We start from the raw sequence: 26,981 nt of genomic DNA, 5'->3' as shown, positions 1-26,981 counted from the left end.
TAGCTTGCCATTCATTACACCATGTTGCCTCTTTGATACATTTATAATGTGCAACGATATTCTCAGACAGGCTTTATTACTGTACTCATCTCTAACACTGCCCCCAATCTATCACACAGGTTGGTGTGTTGAGTTTATTTAGATTGCCTGAAAGTTGCATTTTCAGGGCTTGTATGCTCATTATACAGCCCTCTGTTCTTCCATGGTATACACAGCACTCACACTTGTGTCAGCTCCCTTAGTTGCTGTTGCCTAGGGATGATCAGGGACAACAAGAGGCCAGAGAATGTGTGGCTGCACCATCAGCACTAGGGATCAAAAGCTCTGCTCCGGAGGGGAAGCCCATCCTTCGGCATCCCCTACAGCAACCTCCCTGCCTCCAACGATGCCGAAAAGGTCAGTGGTCCCTCTTCACTTCCATTTTCATTCTGACCTGCTGCTCCAGTACCAAGAGTTAATAATGTCAAAGGCCTCAAAGCTTGTAGATTGCAAGCTTGGAGCCTTTTAACCGAGTAATTCACCTTTAAATTGAACTGAAAGAGCACAAGGACTGTCTTGCAGCTTTGACCTCAAAAAGAATTAAAAACAAAAAACCCTTTTCTCTCCATTAACTGAGAATGATCTGATTAACCCAAGTTAATGTAACTCACCTCCTGGGAAATATTTGAGGTTGAAGAATTTTGTTAATGATTTTCCAGATAAAATCTACTGCAAGATAAACAAGCCATCTCAACTGACCCATGGCAAGAGGAACTTATTTCAGCCTATTCAAATGTGTAAAATATGTCCATTGATTCCAAGTGGGAGAAAAAAGAATCATTTCCCTCTTCTATCATATTGGGTACTGTCTTTAACAGAGACTTCAAGAATGGGAGCTGTTTCTGGTTTGCTCTGTGGTTTTTGGGAAAGAAAAAAAGATTAAATAGGCCATGGTCATATCATAGTTTACATGAAAGAAAGTAGAAATTTGTTGATGGGTTGGTTTTTTGTTTTCATTTTTTTTTTCATGGCAATCTCCCAATTAAATCTCCCTGAATCTTAATCCAGCTTTCATTTTCATTGACAGCATTCCAATATCTAAACAACTGTCTTCTGTGAAAGGTAAGATGTAGAGAGAGATAAAAACAAGTGTGATTAATAAAACATCCTCTCTGACTTGAAAGAGTATGATACCATGCTAGAAATTAGAGTATAATGCACATGGGCATCCCTCTGGAGCACCCAGCATCTGGGGCCAATGTTGGAAAGTATGCTACATGTGAAATCCTGAGCAAATTCAGAGACCAGCCTTGGAATGGGAGGCCAGAGCCCTAGGATTTAGTCCTGTTCTGCCAGTAATTAGCTGCGTGGTTTCAGGACGTTTCCACCTATTCTCACTGAGTTTCTCTGGGCCTCAGTTTCCTCAAATAGAGTTCAAAGACCTCTAAGGCCCCTTTCAGTTCTAACACTCTCCAATTCCATGATTCCTTGCAATCAATTCAAATCTCTCTACTGAATGGAGCAGAGAAGCTTCAAATCACTTATGTTTGATTCGAATCCAGTCTTACAGATAAAATTTCCATAAAAAGGTTACCACTGCCTCCAACATGTCTGTATAAGGAAAAGGTATATAAGCTCTTATAATGAGTCATTGTGTGTTATCAAGAATTGACTGAGTGTTGTCTTTCTTCCTGTTCTATCAGATCAGCAAGACTTAGATTTCTTTTAAGGTTCTCTTTTAAGCTCTCAAACATCGAGTTGGAAGGGATGTCTGTGGCCATGTGGTCCAACGTCCTTCTATTACAAAAAAAGGAAACTGAGGCCCATGGCAGTTGGGTGACTTGTCCAGAGGCAGCATTTGAACTCAGGTCGTATGACACTGGAGCTAATATACAACACCACTTGCCTCAAGCTTTCTCCCCACGGAAATCTGACTGTCATCACGAGATTAGGACCCATGATAAAGTCCTTGCTGCTGGTTGTGTTGGGAATTTATTTAATTTATTTTGAGGGTGAGTGGTTGTGCCTACAAACCTTTTGGTCTGCTGCCCCTCACTTTGGGAACAGCATCCACATTGCCTCACCTTTGTCTGTTATCCTTCTTCCCTTCATCCAAGGCACTTCCCTGAATTATTTCTTGATTCCTCAAAGCACAAGTGACTTCCAGCTCCCTTTGAATAGCTCATCGGGCTATTTTGTCTGACCTTTCTCCGGGCACTTTATAGCCTGAGGCAGTTAGGAGGTTTAGTGATTAACCTGCTGGACCTGAGTTCAAATCCTGCCTCAGGCACTTATTAGTTTTATGACTCTAGACAAGTCATTTAACATCTGTATGCCTCAGTTTTCTCAGCTATAAGATGCCGATGATAATAAAACCTACCTCCCAGAGACATGGTAACAATCAAATGGATAATAATTGTAAAGCACTTAGCACTGTGTCTAGCACATAGTAGGTTCTTAATGCTTATTTCCTTCCTTTCTGATTTTGGGATCAAGTCCCACTTCTAACACATGCTGGTTGTGTGACCCTGGACAAGTCATTCAATTTCCTCATGCTCTCAGCAACTCTCTAAGACTAGAAGTGGTGGAGAAGGTGACAACCTGCATTTGTAGAAGGAATTTCCTCACCTGGGAGTACTCTGTATCAATGGAATCACAGGTCCAATTCCCATCCCTACTGTGGTTACATTTGCTACTGTCTCATCACGTAAGCTCAGAAGGCTATTTTTCCACATATATATATATACATATATATATATATACACATATATATATATGTATTACATGTTGCAATAAATCAGAAAATGCACAAGCATTCATTAGGTGCCTACTATGTGCCAAGCACTGTGCCTTTTTTGGGCTCATATCTGTGATTTCATTGGATAAAGGAAACTTTCAGTGTGGAAACTCCACTTACCCTTGCAGATCAGGATTTCCTCTGTCATTTATAGGTTTTCAGAGCTGCCTGAGGCACTGAGGGGTCAAGTGACTTGCCAGGAGTTGGACACAGGTCTTCCCTATTCCAAGTTCAGCGTACTATGGACTATGTGATATTCGCTCTCACCCTCTACACACTGGGCACTTTAATACGTGAATCAGCAGCTAACCTTTTATGTCAGATCTCGGTCAGAGTGCCCCTCACCAAGCACAGGCTCTTAAGGGGCTGAGTCATAAGGGGACGAACAATTGGAGCCAAAGGAAGTATTTTTTTAATCTCCTTCTGAGCTGATCTCCCCAAGCCCAAGTCTCTGGCAACCAAAAAGGCGGGGCAAGGCATCTGGGCATGTCCCAATGGCTGCTCTTGTCTCTCCAGTTTTCTACATCCACAATTCTACCTCCATAGATAGCATTGGGAATCCAGCACCTAATGTCAGGGAACACTAGAACAAACAGAACATCACCTCTTTGAATCATCTGAAAATTTAGAACAGAGGAATTCCTATGAACATGTTTTATCACCACCCTCCCCCCAGGAAAATGTAAACTACCAGAAGACAGACCGTTTCATTTTGATCTTTATATATCTATACACCAAACACAGAGCCTAGAACTTAGAGACTAGAATGGAATAGAATGGATAGGGAAAGAAATGAGCATTTAGATAGCACCTACTATATGTCAGACATTGTGATAAGTACTTTTTTCAGTTTATTTTATTTTACCAAAACACAAATACAAAACAGAGAAAAGAAACAAAAACATATCATAAACTTAAATATTGAAACTTAAATATACAATAAGAAAGAAAAAAGCATATCATGTGCATAGCAGAACATAGGAGAGGATTCAAAATATGTAACAATAAATTTCATTTCAAGAAAGCCTATATGATAAATAATACACCTTGTGTTGGGAATAGTCCATCTTTTCTTTGCTTCCTTGTGTTTTCTTTTGTTCTCTGCTGCGCACTTTTTAACTTTGTCCTTTTTCTCCCTCTCCCCACCCCCCCCCAGAAGGCCACAATATAATTTAGATATGTCTTGATATATACGTACACATACAGATATATACATATACACTTATACATATATACACGCATATATAGACATTTACTTTCCCAAACACAATCTGCTCCTGATCCTTGTTTTTATGTTTGTACGTATCTTTTGTTTCCTGTCCTTCCTGACTCCTCTACTTCACTTCTACCTGCTACATCACCTTCCTATTACTTGCCTACCCCCCTCCGCCACCAACCACCCTGCCCTCCTATTACTTGCTTTCCCCCCTCCAAGGATCCCTCCCCTGTCCTCCCATTCCCATTAATCTAAACACCCTTCACCTATTCCCTCATTCTCCCCTCTAAAAATCCCTCCCTTGTCCTTTCCCCCTACTATACCCCTATCATTTTATTTCTTCTAAATTTAGAAGACTTTTATACTCTTCTAAATATATATGTATTGTTTCCTCTTAAACCCATTCCCAATGAAAGTAGGTTACCAGAACTACCATCCTTCCTCCACCATCTAAATCCTCTGTATCCTTTCTTCTTCTTGTACCTCTTTTGTATAAAATAGTTACTGTTTTAGTTGCTTCTAAATTTAGTTGCTTTTAAATTCGTATCATAGGTTTATCCCCCTCTTTCTTATGAAGTCAACAATTATTAATAAGAATGTTAGACATACATTTAACATTTTATGTTATATAAAAGGTAAGCAGTGTGTTCTTATGAATCCCTTATAGTCAGTCTTTGGTGTGTACCTTATGTTTCTCTTGGTTCTTGTATGTTGAATCTTCTATTAAGTTGAGGATTTTTTTTAACAAATTCTTGAAAGTCTGAGGGTTTGTTAAATGTCCATTTTTATACTGAAATTTGAAGGGTATGATATTTTTGGCTGGAGCCCCAGGTCTTTTGCTCTTCTATATGTTGTGTTCCAAGACCTGCAGTCCTTTAATGTCTCTGCTGCTAAGTCTTGTGTAATTCTAATTGTGGCACCATCACATTTGAATTGTTTTAATCTTGACGCTTTTAATATTTTAATCTTGAGCTGGGAGAATGAGGGAATAGGTGAAGGGTGTTTAGATTAATGGGAATGGGAGGACAGGGGAGGGATCCTTGGAGGGGGGAAAGCAAGTAATAGGAGGGCAGGGGAATTTGACTATGATATTCCTATGAGTTTTCCTCCTAGGATCTCTTTTAAGTGGTGTGCGATGGATTTTTTCTATTTCTACTTCCCTGCCTTGTTCTAATGCTTCAGGACACTTTTCTTTAATTATTTCTTGTATTATTGGATCAAGATTCTTTTTTTCATCATGACTTTCAGTTACTCCAACTATTTTTATATTTTCTCTTTTTGATCTATTCTCCAAATCTGTTGTTTTTCTTATAAGATGTTTCACTTTCTGGGGCACCTAGGTGGTGCAGTGAGTGGAGCACTGGCCCTGAAGTCAGGAGGACCTTAGTTCAAAGCTGGCCTCAGACACTTGACACATGTACTAGCTGTGTGACCTTGGGCAAGTCACTTAACGCCAATTGTCCTGCCCAAAAACAAACAAAAAAAGATGTTTTACTTTCTCTTCTTTTTTTCATTATTCATGTTTTGTTTAATTATTTCTTGATCTCTTATAATTTCACTGACTTCACTTTGCCCAATTCTAATTTTCAAAGTGACATTTTCCTCCTTGCAATTCTGGATCTCCTTTTCTAATTGGTTGATTTTCCTTTCATAACCTTCTTGTTTTTCTTGGATTATTTTTAGTTTTTTTTTTGTTTTGTTTTGTTTTTTAGTTTTTCCTCCACCTCTGTTGTTTGATTTTTAAAGTGTTTTTTAAGATCTTCTATAAATTCTTTTTGGGCAAGTGACCATTTGATGTTGCTCTTTCGGAGTTTCTTTACTTCAATGTCCTCCTCTGAGGATGAACCCTGGTCATCTCTATTCCTGTAATAGGTTTCTGTAGCTAGATTCTTTCTCCTTTGCCTGTGCATTTTTTTTTTATAATAATACCTCTAGCCCTGGGGTATGGGAACTGGTGCCTCTTGCCCCAGATCTTTAGTTCTCTCCTCTAGCCTGGAACCAAAGCCAAAACGCCAACCTTCTGTAGGTGCCCACAGTCAGAGGCTTTCTACCACCCCCCCCCCACCCCCGCTTCTGCACTCACCGGGCGTGTGCTGGGTCCTTCTCGACCCCACCACTCCTCACAACACAGCTGAATCTGGCGTCCCTGGTCTGCAGAGGTTCCCGCAGTCTTCCTGGGCTCAAACGCAGAACTCCCCTCACTATCCCAGGGTGAAAAGTTTCAGTGGCTGGGGCTGAGCCAGCCTCTCAGACCAACTAACCCCGGGTCTCGCCGCTAGTTATTTAAGTGGCTTCCCGGCTTGTGTTAAAATGGAACCTAGCCTGGGGGTGTTTACTGTTCTAGGACCAAACCTAGTCCTGGGGTTTTTCTTCTGACCTTCTCAAACTGTCGGAGAAAGACCTCGGTTGTGCCCCTATTTTTCTTTGTCTCCACCCGCACTTTGTTTGCCCTAAGGTGCTATTTTAACTCTTTTGCGGGGAAAAATCTCGAGAGCTTGGAATTTTCTGACCTACTGCGCCATCTTCCCAGAATGCTCCGTGATAAGTACTTTTTAAAAATTTTATCTCATAGGAAGGATGGCATGGTACGGAAATCATGGTTGAGAGCCTACCACTGGCTGAGCCCAATTTTCTGGCTCCTCCATCCTTCTGTAGGCTGTGCATTTCTCTGCTTTCTTTTATTCACTTTCAGAGTGGAAGACCAAGATCAGTGGGAGAAAAAAAATAGGGAAGAATTTAAACATTGACAAGCCCAAGAACCAAAATAATGCATCCCACAGAAATCAGTTGAGAATAAGTTGCATTTTCCAGTTAGGTGTATACAACCTATGTCATCCTTGATAAAAATACATAAAATTGCAAAATCAATCATCAAAAAGGATTAACTAAGTGTTGACTGTGACAGATGCTGTGCTATGTGCTGAGGATACAAAGAGAGGCAAAAAGAGTCCTTGGCCTCAAGCTGCTGAAAAGAGAGGTTCCTTTGTCCAACCTCTTCATGTCAGTAGTTGATAAGTACATGGGGACCGTAAGGTTTGCAAAACAGTTTCATTCGAGCCTCTCAATAGGCCTATAAGTCTGTCACTATCATTATTCCTACATTCCCATTTCACAGATGAGTCCCACAGAGGCTAAGTGACTTGCTCAGGGTCACACAGGTAGTTAATTATAGAGTGTCAAAGAACATAGGTTTTCTTGACTCAAAGTTCAGCATTCTGCCCACTAAACTACGCTGACCCTCGAGACCAATGCATCCAAGCATCCAAGCAATGCATCCCCATTGCAACCTCTCTGATAACCCTTTTAAAGAAACAACTAATCATTTCCACAAAATGCCAGGTACCACCTGAACCACACAACGACATGATTATTGCTTTGGCTTAGTTCACAGTACCCTTGTTAATTCTGTTTGCAACAAAAAGAAATTTAGCTAGTCATGAGCTAGCAGGAGATCCATGAAATTTGCTGAAGTCATAATTCAAATGCAGAAATCAGCAAACTTAACCATTCAGGAAGTGCAGCTTTAGGACTTTGGAAAGTGGAGGTGCTCAGATCAGAAGCTTCCCCACCCTTGGAATCCACTCTAACTCAAATATCTTTAGTGGATTGGACAAATCACACTTTCATGTTCCTATGTATGTATACCACTAGCTTTTTCAGTTGAGACAACTAGATGACTCAGTGGATAGAAAATGTGGCCTGGAGTCAGGAAGACCTGAGTTCAAATCTAGCCTCAGATAATCACTTGCTGGGTGACTCTGGGCAAGCCACTTAATCTCTGTCTGCCTTACTCCACTGGAGAAGGAAATGGCAAAGCACTGTAGTAGCTTTGCTAAGAAAACCCCATACAGACTCACAGAGTCATACACAGCTGAACCACAGCAAAGCTTTTCCAGTCATTAGTTAGAGACTCTGTGGAAGCAGCTCTTCCAAAACAATGGATGTTTCTGCAAATTCATCCCACGGACACAGTCCAAGCACTCTTTCCAGCTTTCTGGTGATTATTTCTCCCTTGTCTAAAGAAGTCAAAAATTCCATATGTGGCTGAATAGTTGGTATATGGGGAAAGCACCAGACCATCAATCAAAATTTCTGGGTTTGACTTTTCACACTCTCATTTACTAGCTCTGAAACCTCAAACAAGCCTCTACCGTTCAACCAAATTGCCTTCCTGCTGGTCATCACACATGATGCTTCATCTCTCATCTCTAAACTTTTGTACTGGCCATCTCTCACTCTCGAAATGTTCTCTCTCCTCACCTGTGAAGGCAGCTGGTGGTGTAGTGCCTGGAGTCAGGAAAACTGGACTTCATATAGACCAGGGCTTCTTAAGCTTTTTCCACTTGAAACCCTTTTTTAAGTTTCAGTGACATTTGTTGGCATTTGCATGGTCTGAGGGCACATGCACTGAAAAGTGCGTATGCTTTGTGTTCAGAACCAAGGATGCAGTGAAGTAGCCTGATACAGCATGGGCAAGCGCTGCCAGAAACGCCTTGGATTCATTACGTCTTTGATTTTTAATTAATTTTTGGTCATCATGCTTACAGAAACCTTTACTGTTGCCAAATTTTTCATGACCCCATATGGTGTCACAACCCACAGTTTAAGAAGTGCTGAACTATAGAGCTTCAGACACTAGCTATGTGACCCTGCATACGTCACTTAGCCTCTGTTTGCCTCAGTTTCCTCACCTGTAAAGTGAGCATAATAACAGCACCTTCTAATATTTGTAAAGCACTTAGCACGATGCCTGGCACACAGTGGATGCCATGGAAGTGTCTATCTCCCTTCTCTCATTATGCCCCCATCCCTTACTGTATTCAAAATGAACTCAAACTCAAGTTGACCCCCCCCATTTTCTACTGCCCTCTCTCCCTAAACCATCTCACATTTATTGTAACTAAATTTTATGCAGGCTTATACATGTACATGTTATCTTCCTCAATTGAATGTAAACTCTCGAGAATGGAAATCATTTTGTTCTTTGGTCTTGTACCCCCAGCACCTAGCAATGTCCCTGCCACATAGTAGGTACCTAATAAATGCTTGTCAATTTCTTGACTGAAAGTCACATAATCAGTGGACACACTGTGTGCTGCATTGGTATTCTTGAAATGTCCAAAGAAATCAAAGAAGCTACTCAACATGTTGAGTAGTCCTACTGTGGTGAACTTAAGGGAAGACACAGACAACAACCACCCAGCTTCTAGGATAAATCTGTCCCTGTACTCCTTAATGCCAGGGTATATATCTCCCCTTCAGCTTATTTGTATGAAACTGTTGGCATGTCATCTCCTCCATTAGAATCCCTTAGGGGCAGGGACTGTCTTTTGTCTTTCTTTGTGTACACAGTGTTTAGTACTGTGCAGTGCTTGGCACGTAGTAGGTGCTTACATAAGTACTTGTAGATTGACTGATTGATCTATGATAGTCAAGAATGAATGGGTTATGCTCTATACCATCTGAGAAAGAACTCAAGCCTCAGTTTCTCCAGGGCTCAAATTCTTCATCTATAGAACTCAGTGATGGAACTAGGTCTCTAGGCCCCTTTGGGCTCTAAATCCATGATCCAATGACCTTCGACAAACCACTTAATCTCTGAAGGGCTCAGAGTTCTCATTTGCAAAAGAAGAAAACTGGACAAGATAATCTTTAAGGCCCCTTCTATCTAGAAGTTCATGATCTTGTGTCGTTGAGTCTCTCCACATCTCATCTTCCTCATTTGTAGATGAGGAGTTCCAATTCTGTGATCACTAAGGTCATATCAAGTTCTAACGTGCTCAGGTCTTAGATCACTATGCCTAATTATTCTTTGCAAGTGGTATGAAAGCAACCAAGCTTCTCAGTCCTAAAAACAGGTCAAAACAAGAGGCTTGCTAGGCCAATTAGAGAGAGCATGTTTACCTCAAAGAAGCGATTTTTTTTCCAGAAGCTGTCTGCCTCTTAAAGGCTGATCTATTTATAAAGCACAGCTCATCTCTCAGCCAGGCAGACTCATAACTACAGACATTCTATACGTACTAAAGTTTAAAAATTAAACACATGAAGAGACAAATTCTTTCCCTTTGGAAGGCATTGATATGTGTATTTCTTAATTAATACAGTCAAAAATTTATTGCTTAATACATTCAGAAATACACCTGCCAAGCCCAATTCATTTCGGCTGAGAAAAAAGAAAGGTCATTCACTATGTCATGGGCATCATCCCCAAAATAAGTGTACTGGCTATAGCCAAGGGAAGGCAGAGGATACATTAGCACTAGGATCATAGGGATCTTGTGGCAGAGCAGAGAGAGAAGCTAAGAAGCCAGGGAGTAGGGTTAAAGGTGAATAGTCTAGACTAGCTGATGAGACAGTATCCAAAGGAGTAATAAATCAGTGTTCTCAATACACATGCCCATCCATTGAAGGCCAAGGTGAGGCAGCAGTGCCAAATATGCCTAACCCTGGACACTTTGCTATAGGAATGGGTATTAGGATCTGAGATTTAGATCAAGACGGGAGCATAGAGGCCTTCTTCATAGATATAACGAGGCCCTGAAAGGTGATGGGGCTTGTACTAGGTCACAGATAGGATCATAGATTTTGAGTTGCAAGGGACCTTAGAGGTCATTAAGTCAAATCTTTCACTTTACAGATGAGGAAACTGAGGCTCAGAGATATGATGTATACAATGTCACATATAGGACCACAGATTTTGAGCCAGAAGGACCATAGAGGCCCTTGGGTTCAAACTCATCATTTTATACATGATCAGCCTGAGGCCAGAGAAATTAAGTGACCTGCCCCAAGTTACACAGTTAGAAACTGGCACAACTGAGATTTCAACTCGTTTTCTCTGCCCCTCTAAATCCAGAGTTCTTTTTCCACAGTACCACTCTGAGCTTGTGCAATTCAGGCTAATTGGCTCTAATTCTACTATTTACCTTTTCTTCATTCCCCAACTGCAGTGCCCACCATGTACAGCCTGACATGACTCTGCAGTAGCACAGATAACCATGGGTAGCCCATGATGGCACAAAGGAATGAGACCCAAGGCCAAAAGTCAGTCATTCTAAAGCTGCAGCTTTCAGGTCCCAGCCACCATCAGTCTCACCCTAGCACACATTCCATTTGTAATGGCCACCATAATATGCCATGCATGGCATCACAAGAATTATAGCATAGGGAGAAAAAGAGAGAGCACTTAGGGCAGTGATAAGAGATTTAGAGCAGGAGGACCTAAGTTTGAATCCTGATGTCCCTGGTTTTTATCATTTTCATTCCCCTCCCTCAACAACCTTATATGAATGAATAAGAGAAAAAGCATTTAAGACCTACTGTATGCGAAAAACTGTGCTAAATGTTGAGGATACAAATAGAAAGGCAAGATAGTCCCTAATCTCAAGGAACTGACATCCTAATATATTTATTTACTTTTCTCATATTTATTTGTATTTATTCTCTTTATCCTTATTCTAGGTGCATATGCATACAAACACACGCACATATATATATGTATATCTGTATATGTATGTATGTATATCCTTATTGTCTTCCTTGAAAGAATATTAGCTCCTCGAGAGCAAGAATTTTTCATTCTTTGTCTTTGTGTCCACAGTGCCTAGCCCAGTGCCTGGCACATAGTAGCTCTAAATAAATTCTGAATGATTGATTAATTGATATATGACCATATATCATATATGACCATATATATGGCTTTCCCATCAGCCATTCACAGAGTGCAAATTTGTATGGAAGAAGTCAGTAAAACATTCTCATCACTGTGCCCACTCATACCGATCAAGTGAGCTACAAAGGACCAATAAAGGATCAGTCCAGCACATGTTATTTCACAGGAAACAACATACCTACTATATTGCATCCTCATCTTCTCCCCTGCTCCTTCAGAACAGATAGCTCTTAATTGTCTCACATAAAAGAGGTATAAAAGGAAGAACTTGAATAGTGGACAGGAAGATGGGAGGGGTAGCAGGCAATGCTGGAACTTTACTCTCATTGGCATTAGCTCGAAGAGGAAATAACTTACATGCTCAGCTGGGTATAGAAATCTATTTTACCCAGCACGAAAGAAGGAGGGGAAAGGGACAAGAGAAAATGGAGAGAAGATAGAAGAAGGGCAGAATAAGGGAGGTAAAACAGACTTTTGAGGAGAGACAGGGTAAAAAGGGAGTGTTTTAACAACCCAGCTAGCAGCTTTGGTGGGGGCGTAAGATCCCTCCCCCACAGCTGGCACCCAGGGAGCTGCCAGGACCCAGTAGGCTGCCGGGAAAGCACAGGTTCTTTTTATCTGCTTAAACAAGGAAAGCACGGTGAAGGGGTTGACCAGCTTACTTTAATCCAGCATTCAGTTAGCATACAGACAACAATCATTTAGTTCAGGGGAAAACGCCAGCATTCAGTTAGCATTCGGTGAGTTCAGGGGAGCATACAGACAAGCATCAAGAGACAGACCAAATACAGATTCATTGACTTACTTCAGGGGAAAAAACCAGCACCCTGAGGCTCAAAATATTCATTTAGTTCGGGGGAAAAACAAACCAGCATCCCGAACCTCAAAACCAAAATACAAACAAATTACAAATATCAACAGACAGACCCGATACAATTCATAGTTACCAACATCTGGGCTTGGCCCAAGAGCAAGGGCTGGCCCAGAGTCATGCTTGCTTGCTGCTGCTTCCCACACCAACCGGAAGAGGAAAGAGAAAGCTTCAAGCTGTCCTCTCCCCTCTTATAGAGTTTTTGACATCATCAAGCACCGCCTGAATGACCAGGGCCGATTGGTTCTTGACTTGGCCCCTCCCCTAGCGTAGAGGTTAACACCTCCCCTCAGCCAGCCCCATGACTCATCACACAGGAGGTTTTCTGCTTCCTGACATGCTCTCTGGGCTTCCTGCCCCGGAAGAGCAAGCCACAGCATCCAGAGGCTCAATGAGGTAAGCTGAGTCATCCAAAGAAAACAAAGGCCATTCTGGTTACAGGGAGAGAGAGAGAGAGAGAGAGAGAGAGAGAGAGAGAGAGAGAGAGAGAGAAGGATAAACAGGGAAAATAAGATGGAAGGAAATATGCAGTTAATACTCGTAACTTGGAATGGGAATGGGAAAAACTTATCCATAAAATGGAAATGAATGGCAAAGTAGATTAAAAACCAGAATCCTACAATAGTTTATTTATAAGAAACACATTTGCTCCTTAGGGTGGGGCGGAGCCAAGATGGCATCTGGAAAGCAGGGACTTGTGTGAGCTCCCCCCCAGGTCCCTCCAAACACCTATAAAAATGGCTCTGAACAAATTCTAGAACAGCAGAACCCACAAAATAGCAGAGGGAAGCAGGGCTCCAGCTCCGGACAGCCTGGATGGTCACTGGGTAAGGTCTATTGTGCATAGAGCTGGGAGCCAGTTGGAGCAGAGCCCAGAGTGGGCTTTGCCCAGACCAACCAGACCAGGAGCCAGGCGGAACAGGCCCTAGCACCCTGAATCAGTGAGCTGTGGCAGTTACAAGACTTCTCAACCCACAAACACCAAAGACAACAGAGAAGGTTAATGGGAAAAGTTGCGGGGGGCAGAGTTGAAGGAGTTTGGGTTCAGCCACTGCCCAAGGGGCAGTGGAGGTCGCGCAGCTACAGAAGTACAGCTGCAGTTGCTTCCTGCAACTGGAGGGAGGAATTAAGTGGAGGATCAAAGCAGGAGTGCAGAGCCAGCTTAGATCTGAGTCTGGTCTGGGTTGGCAGTTCTTGGGGGAGGAGGAGTGCTGATGTGGCAGAGCTTGCAGTGTAGAAATAGCTCTGAAAACAACAGCACATCCCTCCAAGCTTGGGACAAAGTGCTCTATACTCTACAAGCAGTAATACCCCTACAAAAAACTCAAGGGTCAATTAAGTTGGCTGGGAACACGACCAGGCAGTAAAAACATACTCAGATTCAGACTCAGACTATGGAATCTTTTTGGTGACAAAGAAGACCAAAACATACAGTCAGAAGAAGTCAACAAAGTCAAAGAGCCTACATCAAAAGCCTCCAAGAAAAACATGAACTGGTCTCAGGCCATGGAAGAGCTCAAAAAGGATTTGGAAAAGCAAGTTAGAGAGGTAGAGGAAAACTTGGAAGGAGAAATGACAGTGATGTGAGAAAAACAAGTCAATGACTGGCTAAAGGAGACCCAAAAACATACTGAAGAAAATAACATGTTAAAAATAGACTAACTCAAATGACAAAAGAGCTCCAAAAAGCCAACGAGGAGAAAAATGCCTTGAAAGGCAGAATTAGCCAAATGGAAAAGGAGGTCCAAAAGACCACTGAAGAAAATACTACCTTAAAAATTAGATTAGAGCAAGTGGAAGCTAGTGACTTGATGAGAAATCAAGATATTATAAAAACAGAACCAAAGGAATGAAAAATGGAAGACAATGTGAAATATCTTATTGGAAAAGCCACTGACCTGGAAAATAGATCCAGGAGGGATAATTTAAAAATTATTGGACTACCTGAAAGTCATGATCAAAAAAAGAGGCTAGATATCATCTTTCAAGACATTATCAAGGAGAACTGCCCTGGTATTCTAGAGACAAAGGGTAAAATAGAAATTAAAGAATTCACCAATCACCTCCTGAAAAAGATCCCAAAAAGAAAACTCCTAGGAATATTGTTGCCAAATTCCAGAGCTCCCAGATCAAGGAGAAAATACTGCAAGCAGCCAGAAAGAAACAATCTGAGTATTGTGGAAACACAATCAGGATAACACAAGATCTAGCAGCTTCTACATTAAGGAATTGAAGGGCTTCGAATATGATATTCTGGAGGTCAGTGGAGCCAGGATTAAAACCAAGAATCACCTACCCAGCAAAACTGAGTATCATGCTCCAAGGCAAAATATGGATTTTCAATAAAATAGAGGACTTTCGAGCTTTCTCAGTGAAAAGACCAGAGCTGAATAGAAAATTTGACTTTCAAACACAAGAATAAAGAGAAGCATGAAAAGGGGAACAAGAAAGAGAAATCACAAGGAACTTACTAAAGTTGAACTGTTTTGTTTACATTCCTACATGGAAAGACAATGTGTATAATTCATGAGACCTCAGTATTAGGGTAGCTGAAGGGAATATACATATTTATCTTTATCTATCTATCTATGTGTGTGTGTGTGTGTGTGTGTGTGTGTGTGTGTGTGTGTATGTATAGACAGAGGGCACAGGGTGAGTTTTATATGAAGGGATGATATCTAAAAAAATAAAATCAAATTAAGGGATGAGAGAAGAATATATTGAGAGTGGGAGAAAGGGAGAGATAGAATGGTGTAAATTATCTCTCATAAAAGTAGCAAGAAAAAGCAGTTCTGTAGGAAGGGAAGAGGGGGCAGGTGAGGGGGAATGAGCGAATCTTGCTCTCAATACATTTGACCTGAGGAGGGAATAACATACACACTCAACTGGGTGTCTTACCCCACAGGAAAGAAGGAGGAAGGAGATAAAAAAAGGGGCACAATAGAAGGGAGGGCAGATGGGGGAGGAGGTAATAAAAACAAACACTTTTGAAAATGGACAGGGTAAAGGGAGAAAAATGAATAAAGGGGGATAGGATAGGAAGGAGCAAAATAAAGTTAGTCTTTCACAACATGAGTATTGTGGAAGGGTTTTACATAATGATACACACATGGCCTATGTTGAACTGCTTGACTTCTTAGGGAGGGTGGGTGGGGAGGGAAGAGGGGAGAGAATTTGGAACTCAAAATTTTAAAAACAGATGTCCAAAAAGTTTTTGCATGCAACTAGGAAATAAGATTTACAGGCAATTGGCCATAGAAATCTACCTTGCCCTACAAGAAAGCAAGGGAAAAAGGGGATTGGGGGGGAGTGGGGTGACAGAAGGGAGGGCTGACTGGGGAACAGGGAAACCAGAATATATGCCATCTTGGAGTGGGGGGAGGGTAGAAATTGGGAGAAAATTTGTAATTTAAACTCTTGTGAAAATCAATGCTGAAAACTAAAAATATTAAATTTAAAAAAGATCCTCCTTAAAAAAATAAGAAGCACATTTGAAGCAGACAGAAACACACAGAATAAAGGTAAGGGGCTGGAGCAGAATCTATTGTGTTGCAGCTGAAGTAAAAAAGAATTCAGGTTTAGAAGTCATGATTTTGGATAAAGTAAAAACTAAAATAGTTCTAATTAAAAGAGATAAGCAAGGAAAACACATTTTGCTAAAAGGTACCATAGACAATGAAGTAATAACAATACTAAACATACATGTACTAAATGGCATAGCATTTGAATTTTTTAAAAAAAAAGTTAAATGAGTTATAGAAGGAAATAGTAAAACTAGGCTAGTGGGGACCTCAACATTTCCCTCTCATAAATCTAAGCATGAAACAATCAAAAAAAAGTTAAGGTGATGAATAGAATTTCAGAAATTTCAATATGATGAACTTCTGGAGAAAAATGGAATGGGAATAAAAAGGTGTATACCTTTTTCTCAGCTATACATGGCACCTTCACAAAAACTGACAATATATTAGGGCATAAAAACGTCACAACCAAATGCAGAAAAGCAGAAAAAAATAAATGTATCCTTCTTACACCATAATACAACAAAAATTGCATTCAATCAAGCACTATGGGAATATAGATTAAAATTAATTGGAAAACAAATGATCTGATCCTAAAGAATGAGTGAGTCGAAGAACAAATCATAGAAACAGTCAGTAATTTCACCAAAGAGAATGACAACAATGAGGCAACATACCAAAATTTATGAGATGTAGCCAAAGCAGTACTTAGGGAAATTTTATATTTCTAAAGAGAAAGAATAGATTGATGAATTGGACATGCCACTAAGAAAGCCAAGAAAAGAAAAATTAAAATCTCCCATTAAACACCAAATTGGAAATTCAAAAATCAAAATAGAGATTAATAAAATGGAAGTAAGAAAAGCATTGAACAAATAAATAAAACTAGAGGCTGACTTTATGAAAAAAAAAGATAAATCATTGGTTAATTTGATTAAAAAAGGAAAGAGGAAAATTAAATCACCAGTATCAAAGATAAAAATAATTCATTCACTGCCAACAAAGAGGAAATTAAAGCAATTATTAGGAGTTATTTTGACAAATTATATGCTGATAAATCTAACACTTAAGTGAAATGGATGAATAGTTACAAGAATACACATTATCCAACATAATGGAAGAGGAAATAAAATAAATAACCCTATCTTAGAAAAAGAAATCAAACAAGCCATCAATGAGCTTCTTAAGAAAATCTCACTGGAACCACATGGATTCACAGGTTAATTCTACCAAATATTTAAAGAACAATTAATTTCAATACTATATTAACGATTTGGAGAAATAGACAAAGAAGGAGCCCTACCAAATTCCTTTTTTTCTTTTTAAACACAAATATTTCACTGATACCTAGACCAGAAAGAACAAAAACAGAGAGGAAAAAAACCTATGGACCAATTTCCCTAATGAACGTTGATGCAAAAATTGTACATAAAGATAGCGAGGACATTACCACAATATATCACAGAGATCATACCTTATGAGAAGATGGGCTTCATACAAGGAATGCAATGCTGGTTCAATATTAGGAAAACCATCAGTGCAATTGACCATCTCAATAACAAAAACAACAAAAATAATATGATAATCTCAATAGATAGAGGCCAAAAAATACTTTTGGCAAAATATAATGTATTCCTATTTAAAATAAAACTAGAAAGCATAGGAATAAATGGAACTTTCCTTAAAATGGTAAGTACCCTCAATTTAAAACCATCAGCAAACATTGTCTGAAACAGAGATAAGCTAGAAGTCTTCCAAATAAGAGGGGTGAAGCAAGGATGCCCATTATCACCACTATTATTCAACATTGTGCTAAAAATGCTAACTATAGCAGTAATAGAAGAAAAAGAAATTACAGGAATTAGAATAGGCAATGAGGAAACAAAACTTTTCTTTTTATGTATACACACACATATATATGCATATTCCTTTCAGCTACTATGATATTGAGGTCTCATGAATCATACATATCATCTTTCTATGTAGGAATGTAGATATCATCCCTTCATATAAAACTCACCCTGTGCTCTCTGTCTATACATACACACACACACACACACACACACACACACACACACACACACACATAGATAGATAGATAAAGATAAATATGTATATTCCCTTCAGCTACCCTAATACTGAGGTCTCATGAATTATACACATTGTCTTTCCATGTAGGAATGTAAACAAAACAGTTCAACTTTAGTAAGTTCCTTGTGATTTCTCTTTCTTGTTCCCCTTTTCATGCTTCTCTTTATTCTTGTGTTTGAAAGTCAAATTTTCTATTCAGCTCTGGTCTTTTCACTGAGAAAGCTCGAAAGTCCTCTATTTTATTGAAAATCCATATTTTGCCTTGGAGCATGATACTCTGTTTTGCTGGGTAGGTGGTTCTTGGTTTTAATCCTAGCTCCATTGACCTCCAGAATATCATATTCCAAGCCCTTAATGTGGAAGCTGCCAGATCCTGTAATATCCTGATTGTTTTTCCACAGTATTCAAATTGTTTCTTTCTGGCTGCTTGCAGTATTTTCTCCTTGATCTGGGAGCTCTGGAATTTGGCGACAATGTTCCTAGGAGTTTTCTTTTTGGGATCTATTTGAGGAGGCAATCTGTGGATTCTTTCAATTTCTATTTTACCCTCCAGATGTAGAATATCAGGGCAATTCTCCTTGATAATTTCTTGAAAGATGATATCTAGCCTCTTTTTTTGATCATGACTTTCAGGTAGTCCAATAATTTTTAAATTATCTCTCCTGGATCTATTTTCCAGGTCAGTGGTTTTTCCAATGAGATATTTCACATTGTCTTTCATTTTTTCATTCCTTTGGTTCTGGGAAACAAAACTTTCACTCTTTGCAGATGATATGATGGTATACTTAGAGAATCAACTAAAACCTAGTTGAAATAATTGACAACTTCAGCAAAATTGCAGGATATAAAATAAATCCACATAAATCACCAGCATTTCTATATTTTCCCAACAAAGTCTGACAGCAAGAGATAAAATGTAAAATTCCATTTAAAATAATTTTAGACAATACTGAGGAGTCTATCTTCTAAGACAAACCCAGGAACTGTATAAACACTGTGACGAAATACTTTTCACACAAATAAAGTCAGATCTAAGCAACTGGAGAAATATTAATTGTTCACGACTAAACCAAACCAATATAATAAAAATGACAATACCACTTAAATTAAGTTTGGTATTGTCATACCAAACTACCCAACAATCATTTTATAGTCTAGAAAAAATAATAAACAAATTCATCTAGAAGAACAAAAGGTCAAGAATATCAAGCAAATCAATGAAGAAAATGTGGAAGAAGGTGACAAACCAGTAATCACCAAAACAATCTAGTACTGCCTAAGTAATAGAGCAGAGGATCAGTGGAATAGATTAAGTATAAAATACACAGTAGGCTATGATCATCATAGTCTAGTGTTTGATAAATCCAAAGATCCAAGTTTTGGGGACAAGAACTCATTATTTGACAAAAATTGCTTAGAAAACTGGAAAGCAATTTGGCAGAAACTAGTATAGACCAACATCTCACAATGTATATAAAGATAAACTCAAAATGGGCACATGACTTAGACATAAGCAAATTTGGAGAGTGTGGAAAATTTTACCTGTCATATCTATGGATAAGAGAAGTATTTATGATCAAACAAGAGATAGTGAGCATTATGGCATATAAGATGGATAATTTTGATTACATTATATTAAAAAGGTTTTGCACAAACAAAACCAATTGAACCAAGATTAGACAGAAATAGGAGAACTGGGGGGAGGGGGGATTTGCAGCAAGTTTTTCTTATAAAGTACCCATTTCTCAAATACATATAGAATTGAGTCAAATTTATAAGAATACAAGTCATTCCCCAATTAATAAATGGTCAAAGGATATGAACAGATAATTTTCAGAAAAAGAAATCAAAATTGTCTATAGTCATTTGAAAAAATGCTATGTATCACTATTAATTAGAGAAATTAAAATTAAAACAATGCTGAGATACTCCCCCATACCTATCAGATTGGCTAACATAACCAGAAAAAATTTTAAATGACAAATCCTGGAGGAGTCTTGGAAAAAATGGGACACTAATGCATTCTTGGTGGAGTTGTGAACAGATCCAACCATTCTGAAGAACAGTTTGGAACTATGCCCAAAGGGCTATAAAATTGTGCATAGCCTTTAACCCAGAAATATCACTACTAGATCTGTATCTCAAAGAGATCTAAGGAAAAGGAAAAGCAAAAGGATCTATATGTATAAAAATGTTTTAAAAAGTTCTTTTTGTGGGGCAAAGAATTAGAAATTGCTCATCAATTGGGGAATGGCTGAACAAGTTCTGGTATATGATTGTAATGAAATACTATTGTGCTATAAGAAATAACAAGCAGGATAGTTTCAGAAAAAAACCTAGAAAGACTTGTATGAACTAATGCAAAATGAAATGAACAGAACCAGGAGAACATTGTACACAGTAACAATATTGTATGATGATTATCTATGAATGCCTCAGCTTTTTTCAGCAATACAATGATCCAAGACAATTCTGAAGGACTTATAATAAAAAAATGCTATCTCCCTCCAGAGAAAGAACTGAGGGAGTCTAAATGTGGATCAAAGCATACATTTTAAATTTTTTTATTTATTTTTTGGGGGGAGGTTTGTTCTGTGTTCTCTTTTGCAACAAGGCTTGTACGGAAATGTGTTTCACATGACTGCACATGTATAATCTATATTTGTCTTCTCAAGGAGGGGAGAAGAAGGTAGGCAGAGAATTTGGAACACAAAACTTTTTAAAGAATGTCAAAAATATTTACATGGAGTTGTGGAAAAAGTAAACAATGCAAGCACAGCAAAAAAAGGAAAAGAAAAGAAAAGATAGGTCTTATGTCTCTAGATCTCATTTTCCATCATGTAACACAGCTTTGCATGTAATCTCTTTTATAGCTCTGGGGAAAAGCTCAGACTTGGAGAAAGCCTTTGCTACTGCAGCTCTGATTTATAATAACTCTTCTGACCCAGATGGTAAACTCAGTAAATCTGTCGCCAAAAACTTACTGAAGACCCAGTTTATGAATTTCATCCAGGTAAGAAGATTAAAGTGCACAGGCAGTGTCCGAGCCACAAATATGACTTTGCTAGAGGGACATTCCCTATCTTAAATCAAGATTTGCTTTTCATTGGCCTCATAGAAACCCTGCATATAGGAAGATAATAAAAAGAATAACTACTTTGGGGAAAACTTTCCACCAGTAAATAAAGTGTTATCTTTGGGTGATTTTCCTTAGAGGATGTGTCTTTTAATATTTGCCCTTTAAAATTTTTACTTAATTCTGGGCCTGGTGGGTGTCTGTTTCCAGTGAGTCATAGCGAGTCATTTATGTGATACTCTGTCAAATCCTCAGGGACTTATTAAAACAAGACAATGTAATGGAAAGCAGTTGGATAGGTTGCCTTATTGGTATTCATCACCATCTCTAGAGATCCAAGATTGCAGATTGGGATGGTCAAGAAATTTAAACAGGAACTATTTAAAATTAAGGCTAGCATTATTAGTGGAATCCAGGGAGATGGAACTGAATTAGAATAATTTAAAAGTCCTAGCCTCGGATTCAAGAAATCAACAGCACAAGTTCAGGTTGAAGGAGGGATGGATAGACAGTGGGTCATGGTGAGAAACGACTGGGCATTGTGGGGGATTACAACCTTGATATACATCAATAATATGACATGACACCCAAATAAGTTATGGTGACCTTAGGCTGCATTAAGCAGCAAACAGGATTCAGAATAATCAATTGATGGTTTTTAAGCTCATAGTCAATCAGTCAACAAGCATTTATAAAGTTCTTACTGCATGACAGGCAACTGTGCTAGCCTGTGGGTGCAAAAAAAGGCAAAAACATTTCCCTTCCCTTAAGGAACTCACTTTTTTATTATTATTTCAATTAACAAGCATGTATTTTCTCTCCCTCTCAATTCTGCCCCCCCTCCAAACAAACTCCTTATAACAAATATGCATAGTCAAGCAGAACAAATTCCCATATGGGCCATCAAGGAGTTCACATTCTAATGAGGGAGATAGAATACATATAATTAAGAACATAGAAAATATATACCAAGTGGTCAGTGGGTACAAAGAATTAGACCCTGCTCTTCAGGAACTTACAATCTATCATAATGTGCACACACACAGGTACACACACAAAGTAGTTTAGTGAGGATAAAAGGAGTCAGAGGGATGGGAATAGTTTCACATAGACAGTGGTGTTTGAATAAAGAAGGTGATAATCCAACTGTCATCCATCCTGGACAGACCACATGTGCAATTTTGTTTCAGTTCATAGGAACCACAATTTGTAAAGGACAATAACATACCAGAGCAGTTCTTAAACTGGAAGCCCATGAAATTGGATGGGAAAAAATTACATCTTCATTTTCACTAACTGAAATTTAGCATTTCCTTCAGATATTTAAAAACATTATTCTGAGGAAGGAGCCATAGGATTCACCAAACTGCCAAAGAGGTATAGAAAACAAAAATCAAGAACCCCTAAATTAGAGCATATCCAGAAGAAAGCAACCAGGATAGTGAGAGGACTGAAAATAATGCCGTATGATAAACACTTGAAGGAATTTGGGATGTTTAGCCTGGAGAAGCAAAGACAAGGGAGACCTGATTGCTATCTTCAACAACTTGACTGGTTGTCATGCGGAACATGGATTTATTCTGCTTGGCTCTAGAGGACATAAAAAGGAGCAGAGACAGCATGGTATATCCAAAAGAGCACTGTCTTTCTGGGGTATGGGTTCAAATCTCTAATGTTGCCTGCATGACCTTGGGTAAATCACTTCACTTCTCTTGGATTCATTTTTCTCAGCTGCTGAATGAGGGTTAAGACTAGATGAGGTCCCTTCCATCTCTAAATCTCTGTCCCATAAATAATGTGGGTAAATTGCAGAGAGGCAAGCTTAAGTTTAGTGTAAGGAAAGATTATTAGAATAGTCTAATGGTAGAACCACTTTGGGTAAGAGTGAGCTCCCAGTTACTAAGTAGCTTCAGGTAGAAGCTGGACAACCACTTGTTAGTCATGCCAGGGGAATTCCTGTTTATATATGGATTAGACTCCATGACTTCTGAGGTCCCTTCCAATCCAAGATTCTTTGGATTTGTAGCTAGTCTGTCCTTAGTGTGGGATAAACAGAAGAAAGTTAACAGTCATATCTCATATAAATAAATATACAAGTCCCCAATTTGATGGTGCTACTTGTTATGTTGGACCTACCTTCCAAATGAGGAAACTTTATTTCAATGGACTCTGGGGAACCCCTCTTGCCCTGGGACTCCTTGGTGGCATTAGTGAAAATGTCTAAGGCATCTTGTTATATCCTATTTGATTGAAAATAAGTGTCCTCTACAAGCAAGAAGGAAGAAAGAAGGAAATATAGGCTAATAGGGACCATCTATGGACTAAGTCCCAGAAGCAAATAGCCCTAGAAATGTAATCCAACTGACCACCATTCATCTTCATGTAAAAGTGAAATCAGATTGGGATTGGCAAATCATCCTCTTCTCCCCTGTCTTCCATCCTATAATCTTCTTCATATTCCAATACAAAACACGAGAATTTCCAGAATTATGAAGAGCAGGAATTACCATCACACCATGTATTTTCCCTCACACAGTTCTCCATAGGACCTCACAAAATAGGTCCTGAGGGAAGTGTAAAAGATATGCTTCTCTGATCAGACAGGTGAGTAGGGCACCCCACCAGTTCATTGCTTGAAAAACCCATCATTTCCAAACAAAGCCCAAAAATCTGTCAATTCAGTCAAAAACTGAACCAAACATCATCTACATCATGTCAGGCAGCCAGTCTGACTTGGGCTTTTGATAAAACTGATTGAATTTTTTACTGCAATGTTTTATATTTTTTTTTGCTAAAGTTCCCTGTATTTTTGCCAAGTCTATAGGATATTTTAACACAGTATAGAAACAACCACCATGTCTCCATTTAGTCATAGAGTGCTATAACGTTGTGGAGAACCGTGGCCTTAGAGGAGAAAGACAATCACGTCTATTTCATCCATCCATTCAGTAAGCATTTATTAGGCACCAACTATGTATGTACGCTGTGCTTGGGAAAGGATCTAAGCAAATGAAATAACCCAGGCCCTCCAGGATCATACAGTCTATTGAATACAAATCAGCAGATATGAAATCATATACAAAATAAAACCATAATTGCAAGAGGAAGCTGCAGACAGTTGAGGAGTCAGGAAAGGCTTTGAGTAGGAGATATCACCTGAACTGAATCTTGAAAGGCACTAGGGAATCCAAGAAGTAGTGGTGCTGAAGAGGGTGTGGTGTTTGAAAAGGTTTGAGAGACAATTTCTGGGTAATTTAATCGTTTCATTAATAACACCAGCATTTTAATAAAAAAATGGATATTTGGCCATTGCTTTCTTTGACCAAAGATAATCATGGTAGTGGGCTCATGGTTTATATGCCCATTGGTGTTCCCCACCCTTTGGGGTTTCCAAGGGTGGCAATCAATTCTAATTGATTAACAATTAATGAAAGAATGAATATTATAATGAGGAGCTGGACCTGAACTTTGATTATGTCATTTACTTCTTAAGTGACCCACAGCCCTGGGTAATCTATTCCAAGAATACCTCCCCACCCAAACAAAAGTAGAGCACAATGGCTGCCCTAGCTGGGTGAGGTCTGGACAGAGAAGAAGGTTAGCTCAACCTTCAGAGACTGAGGTCTTGAAATGAAGATAAAAGAAAAAGGAGGAAATCTGAATCTCCTCAAGTTATTAGTATTAATAATCATTTGTCTCAATGGAGGACATACAAGATAGGTGTGATAGTCTGGACAAAGGCAATGAGATGGGAAATTATACATGGAATAGCCAGCAGAGCAGCTTGGCTGGAATTTAGAATATGACTGGAGAAATGGGACAAGGGTGAAAGCAGAATAACAATGACCTGGCCTCTGATTGGAATCAAGAAATAGGGTGTGACCCTGTGTGCAGAAGCTATATTCTCTCTGGGGATTTCAAGAGATATTCTTTAGTCATTACCATGATTATTTTTGACAATTAGAATGTGGGTGAGCATTTGGTGATTAAGCCAAAGATGATAAACAAGAACGCAAATAGCTAGGATACTGAGTGGAATGACCTTAATGTTTGCAGTGTTAGCAGGAAAGATTATTCATGAGTTGTAGACTGATACGAAGAGGCCCTCCATTAATAATGTGATTCATATTTGTACCGTCAATCTTTCTGTTTATATGAACTGTGTGTTTGGATTTGATTTATGAGCGAATTGAATGTGGAAGGTCTTCCAAAGCACATATATTTTCTCTCGGCAATTATATTTCAGAGCTCTTGGCAATCTTATTTGGTGGAGATGAGGGAAAAATATTCTTGAACCCAGAAATACAGACCTGTGTGAGTGTTTTCTAGGCACTAATCATACAACCAAGCTGATTAAATTTTTTTAAATTGAAAATCTATGAACACCTACAAACATCGGGTGTCAACAGTGTTCTGAGGATTTTTTTTAATTGTTATTCTCACAGGGACAAGAAAACAAACCCAAGTACAAAGAGCTCCTTTCTGAGCTTGAGGAGCAAACAGAGAATAAACTGGGTTTTGAAGATTTCATGATCTTGCTCTTAAGTATTACTCTAATGTCGGATCTGCTCCAAGAAATCTGGACATCAAAAATCCCCAAGTGAAATGGCATGTCAGAATGGCTGGAGGACACCCAGGCAGTGAAAGATGGTGATTAGGGGTGCTGCCACCTGATTTTTTATCAATTGCCGATTTGTCAAAGGTTACGTAATACAGGAAATATTTCAATTGTAAAAACTCTTTTGTGAAATTGAATGTTTAGTTATTAACCTGTTTTTTGTTAGTTTGCTTTTGTTGCTTAATGAGGGCAATGGCTCAAAAAATGGAATACAAGAACAATAAGCATTTATTAAACGTTTGTCACACTCTTTATACTGTGCTGGACACTAGGGATGCAAAGTGGGGGAAATGAAAAGAAATACTTCTTGACCTCAAAGAGCTTACACTCTACTGTTGTACTGTTGTACTGCCTGTTGTAAAAAACAAAAACAAAACAAAATCTCCTTATTGGGCTGGTTCTGTTACATTTCAGATCCGTCTCTGATATCCGCAGTGTTGTATCACACTTCTTTCTCCCTTTAATGGTGGAAGTCTGAAGGCAATGTCTAGCATTAACTATATCCTGGTTTCTAAGAGTACACTATTGTGAGTCTGTCTCTCCTGAGTTGTAAGGAAAGAGGGCTCATTTGGAATCAGAGGACCTGAGTTGAAATCCTTTTTCTCTCTCTTTTCTCATCCATAAAATCAGGAAGCTAGAGACCTGTGAGCCTTCTTTGCTAGCATGATCAGAGGTAAAACTTAGAAAGATTTCCCCCTCGGCTTCACCAAAAGCTATGGCAGTTGGTAGTACAAAGGAGAATGTCCCTGTCCCCATATGCTAGTGAAGGCTCTGAGCACAAATATCCTCATCATTTTGGGTTCTGATGCAGTACTTTATAAACCTAATGCCAGAAGGTAACTGAGCTTCTAGGAGAGTAGACAGTTGCCCCCAGGCTCCTAACCTAACTTAGCTTCAGGAAATATAGATCACGTTATCGCTAGGAGGTACCTTAAATTCTTTCTGAATTAATACCTTATTAAATGGCACCAGGTCTAAGGGATTGATATAGTCTCCAGCTTAGCATCAAAGGTCGTGTCTATATAGCAAAACAGGGAAGGGGTGAACAGAGCTGAGACGATCTAGTTTATTAGACTCTTGTCTTTAGCTATTCTAGATAATTGAGACCTAAAATAATGGTGGGATTTTTTCTCTTAAATC

General features: G+C 39.1%; 1 protein-coding gene across 1 annotated transcript; it reads left to right on the top strand.

The window, feature by feature from the left end:
• The first annotated feature begins 286 nt into the window (after positions 1-286).
• SNTN (sentan, cilia apical structure protein) lies at positions 287-25,827 on the top strand. The gene is made up of 4 exons (XM_036737572.1): positions 287-396; positions 1,067-1,101; positions 21,021-21,160; positions 25,669-25,827. Exons 1-4 carry the CDS (start codon positions 287-289, stop codon positions 25,825-25,827), a joined length of 444 nt encoding a protein of 147 aa, XP_036593467.1.
• The last annotated feature ends 1,154 nt before the right edge of the window (positions 25,828-26,981 follow it).

Source organism: Trichosurus vulpecula, chromosome 9, assembly GCF_011100635.1.
Source record: "Trichosurus vulpecula isolate mTriVul1 chromosome 9, mTriVul1.pri, whole genome shotgun sequence".
NCBI classification, from domain to species: domain Eukaryota; kingdom Metazoa; phylum Chordata; class Mammalia; order Diprotodontia; family Phalangeridae; genus Trichosurus; species Trichosurus vulpecula.
Note: the sequence above shows the minus strand (reverse complement) of the source record. Positions and strands in the feature narration are given on the sequence as shown.

Coding starts and splice junctions, on each gene's coding strand:
- SNTN (XM_036737572.1), top strand. CDS start 287: ATGTGTGGCTGCACCATCAGCACTAGGGATCAAAAGCTCTGCTCCGGA. Junction 397..1,066: donor CCTCCAACGATGCCGAAAAG/GTCAGTGGTCCC, acceptor TTTCATTGACAG/CATTCCAATATCTAAACAAC. Junction 21,161..25,668: donor AGTTTATGAATTTCATCCAG/GTAAGAAGATTA, acceptor TTATTCTCACAG/GGACAAGAAAACAAACCCAA.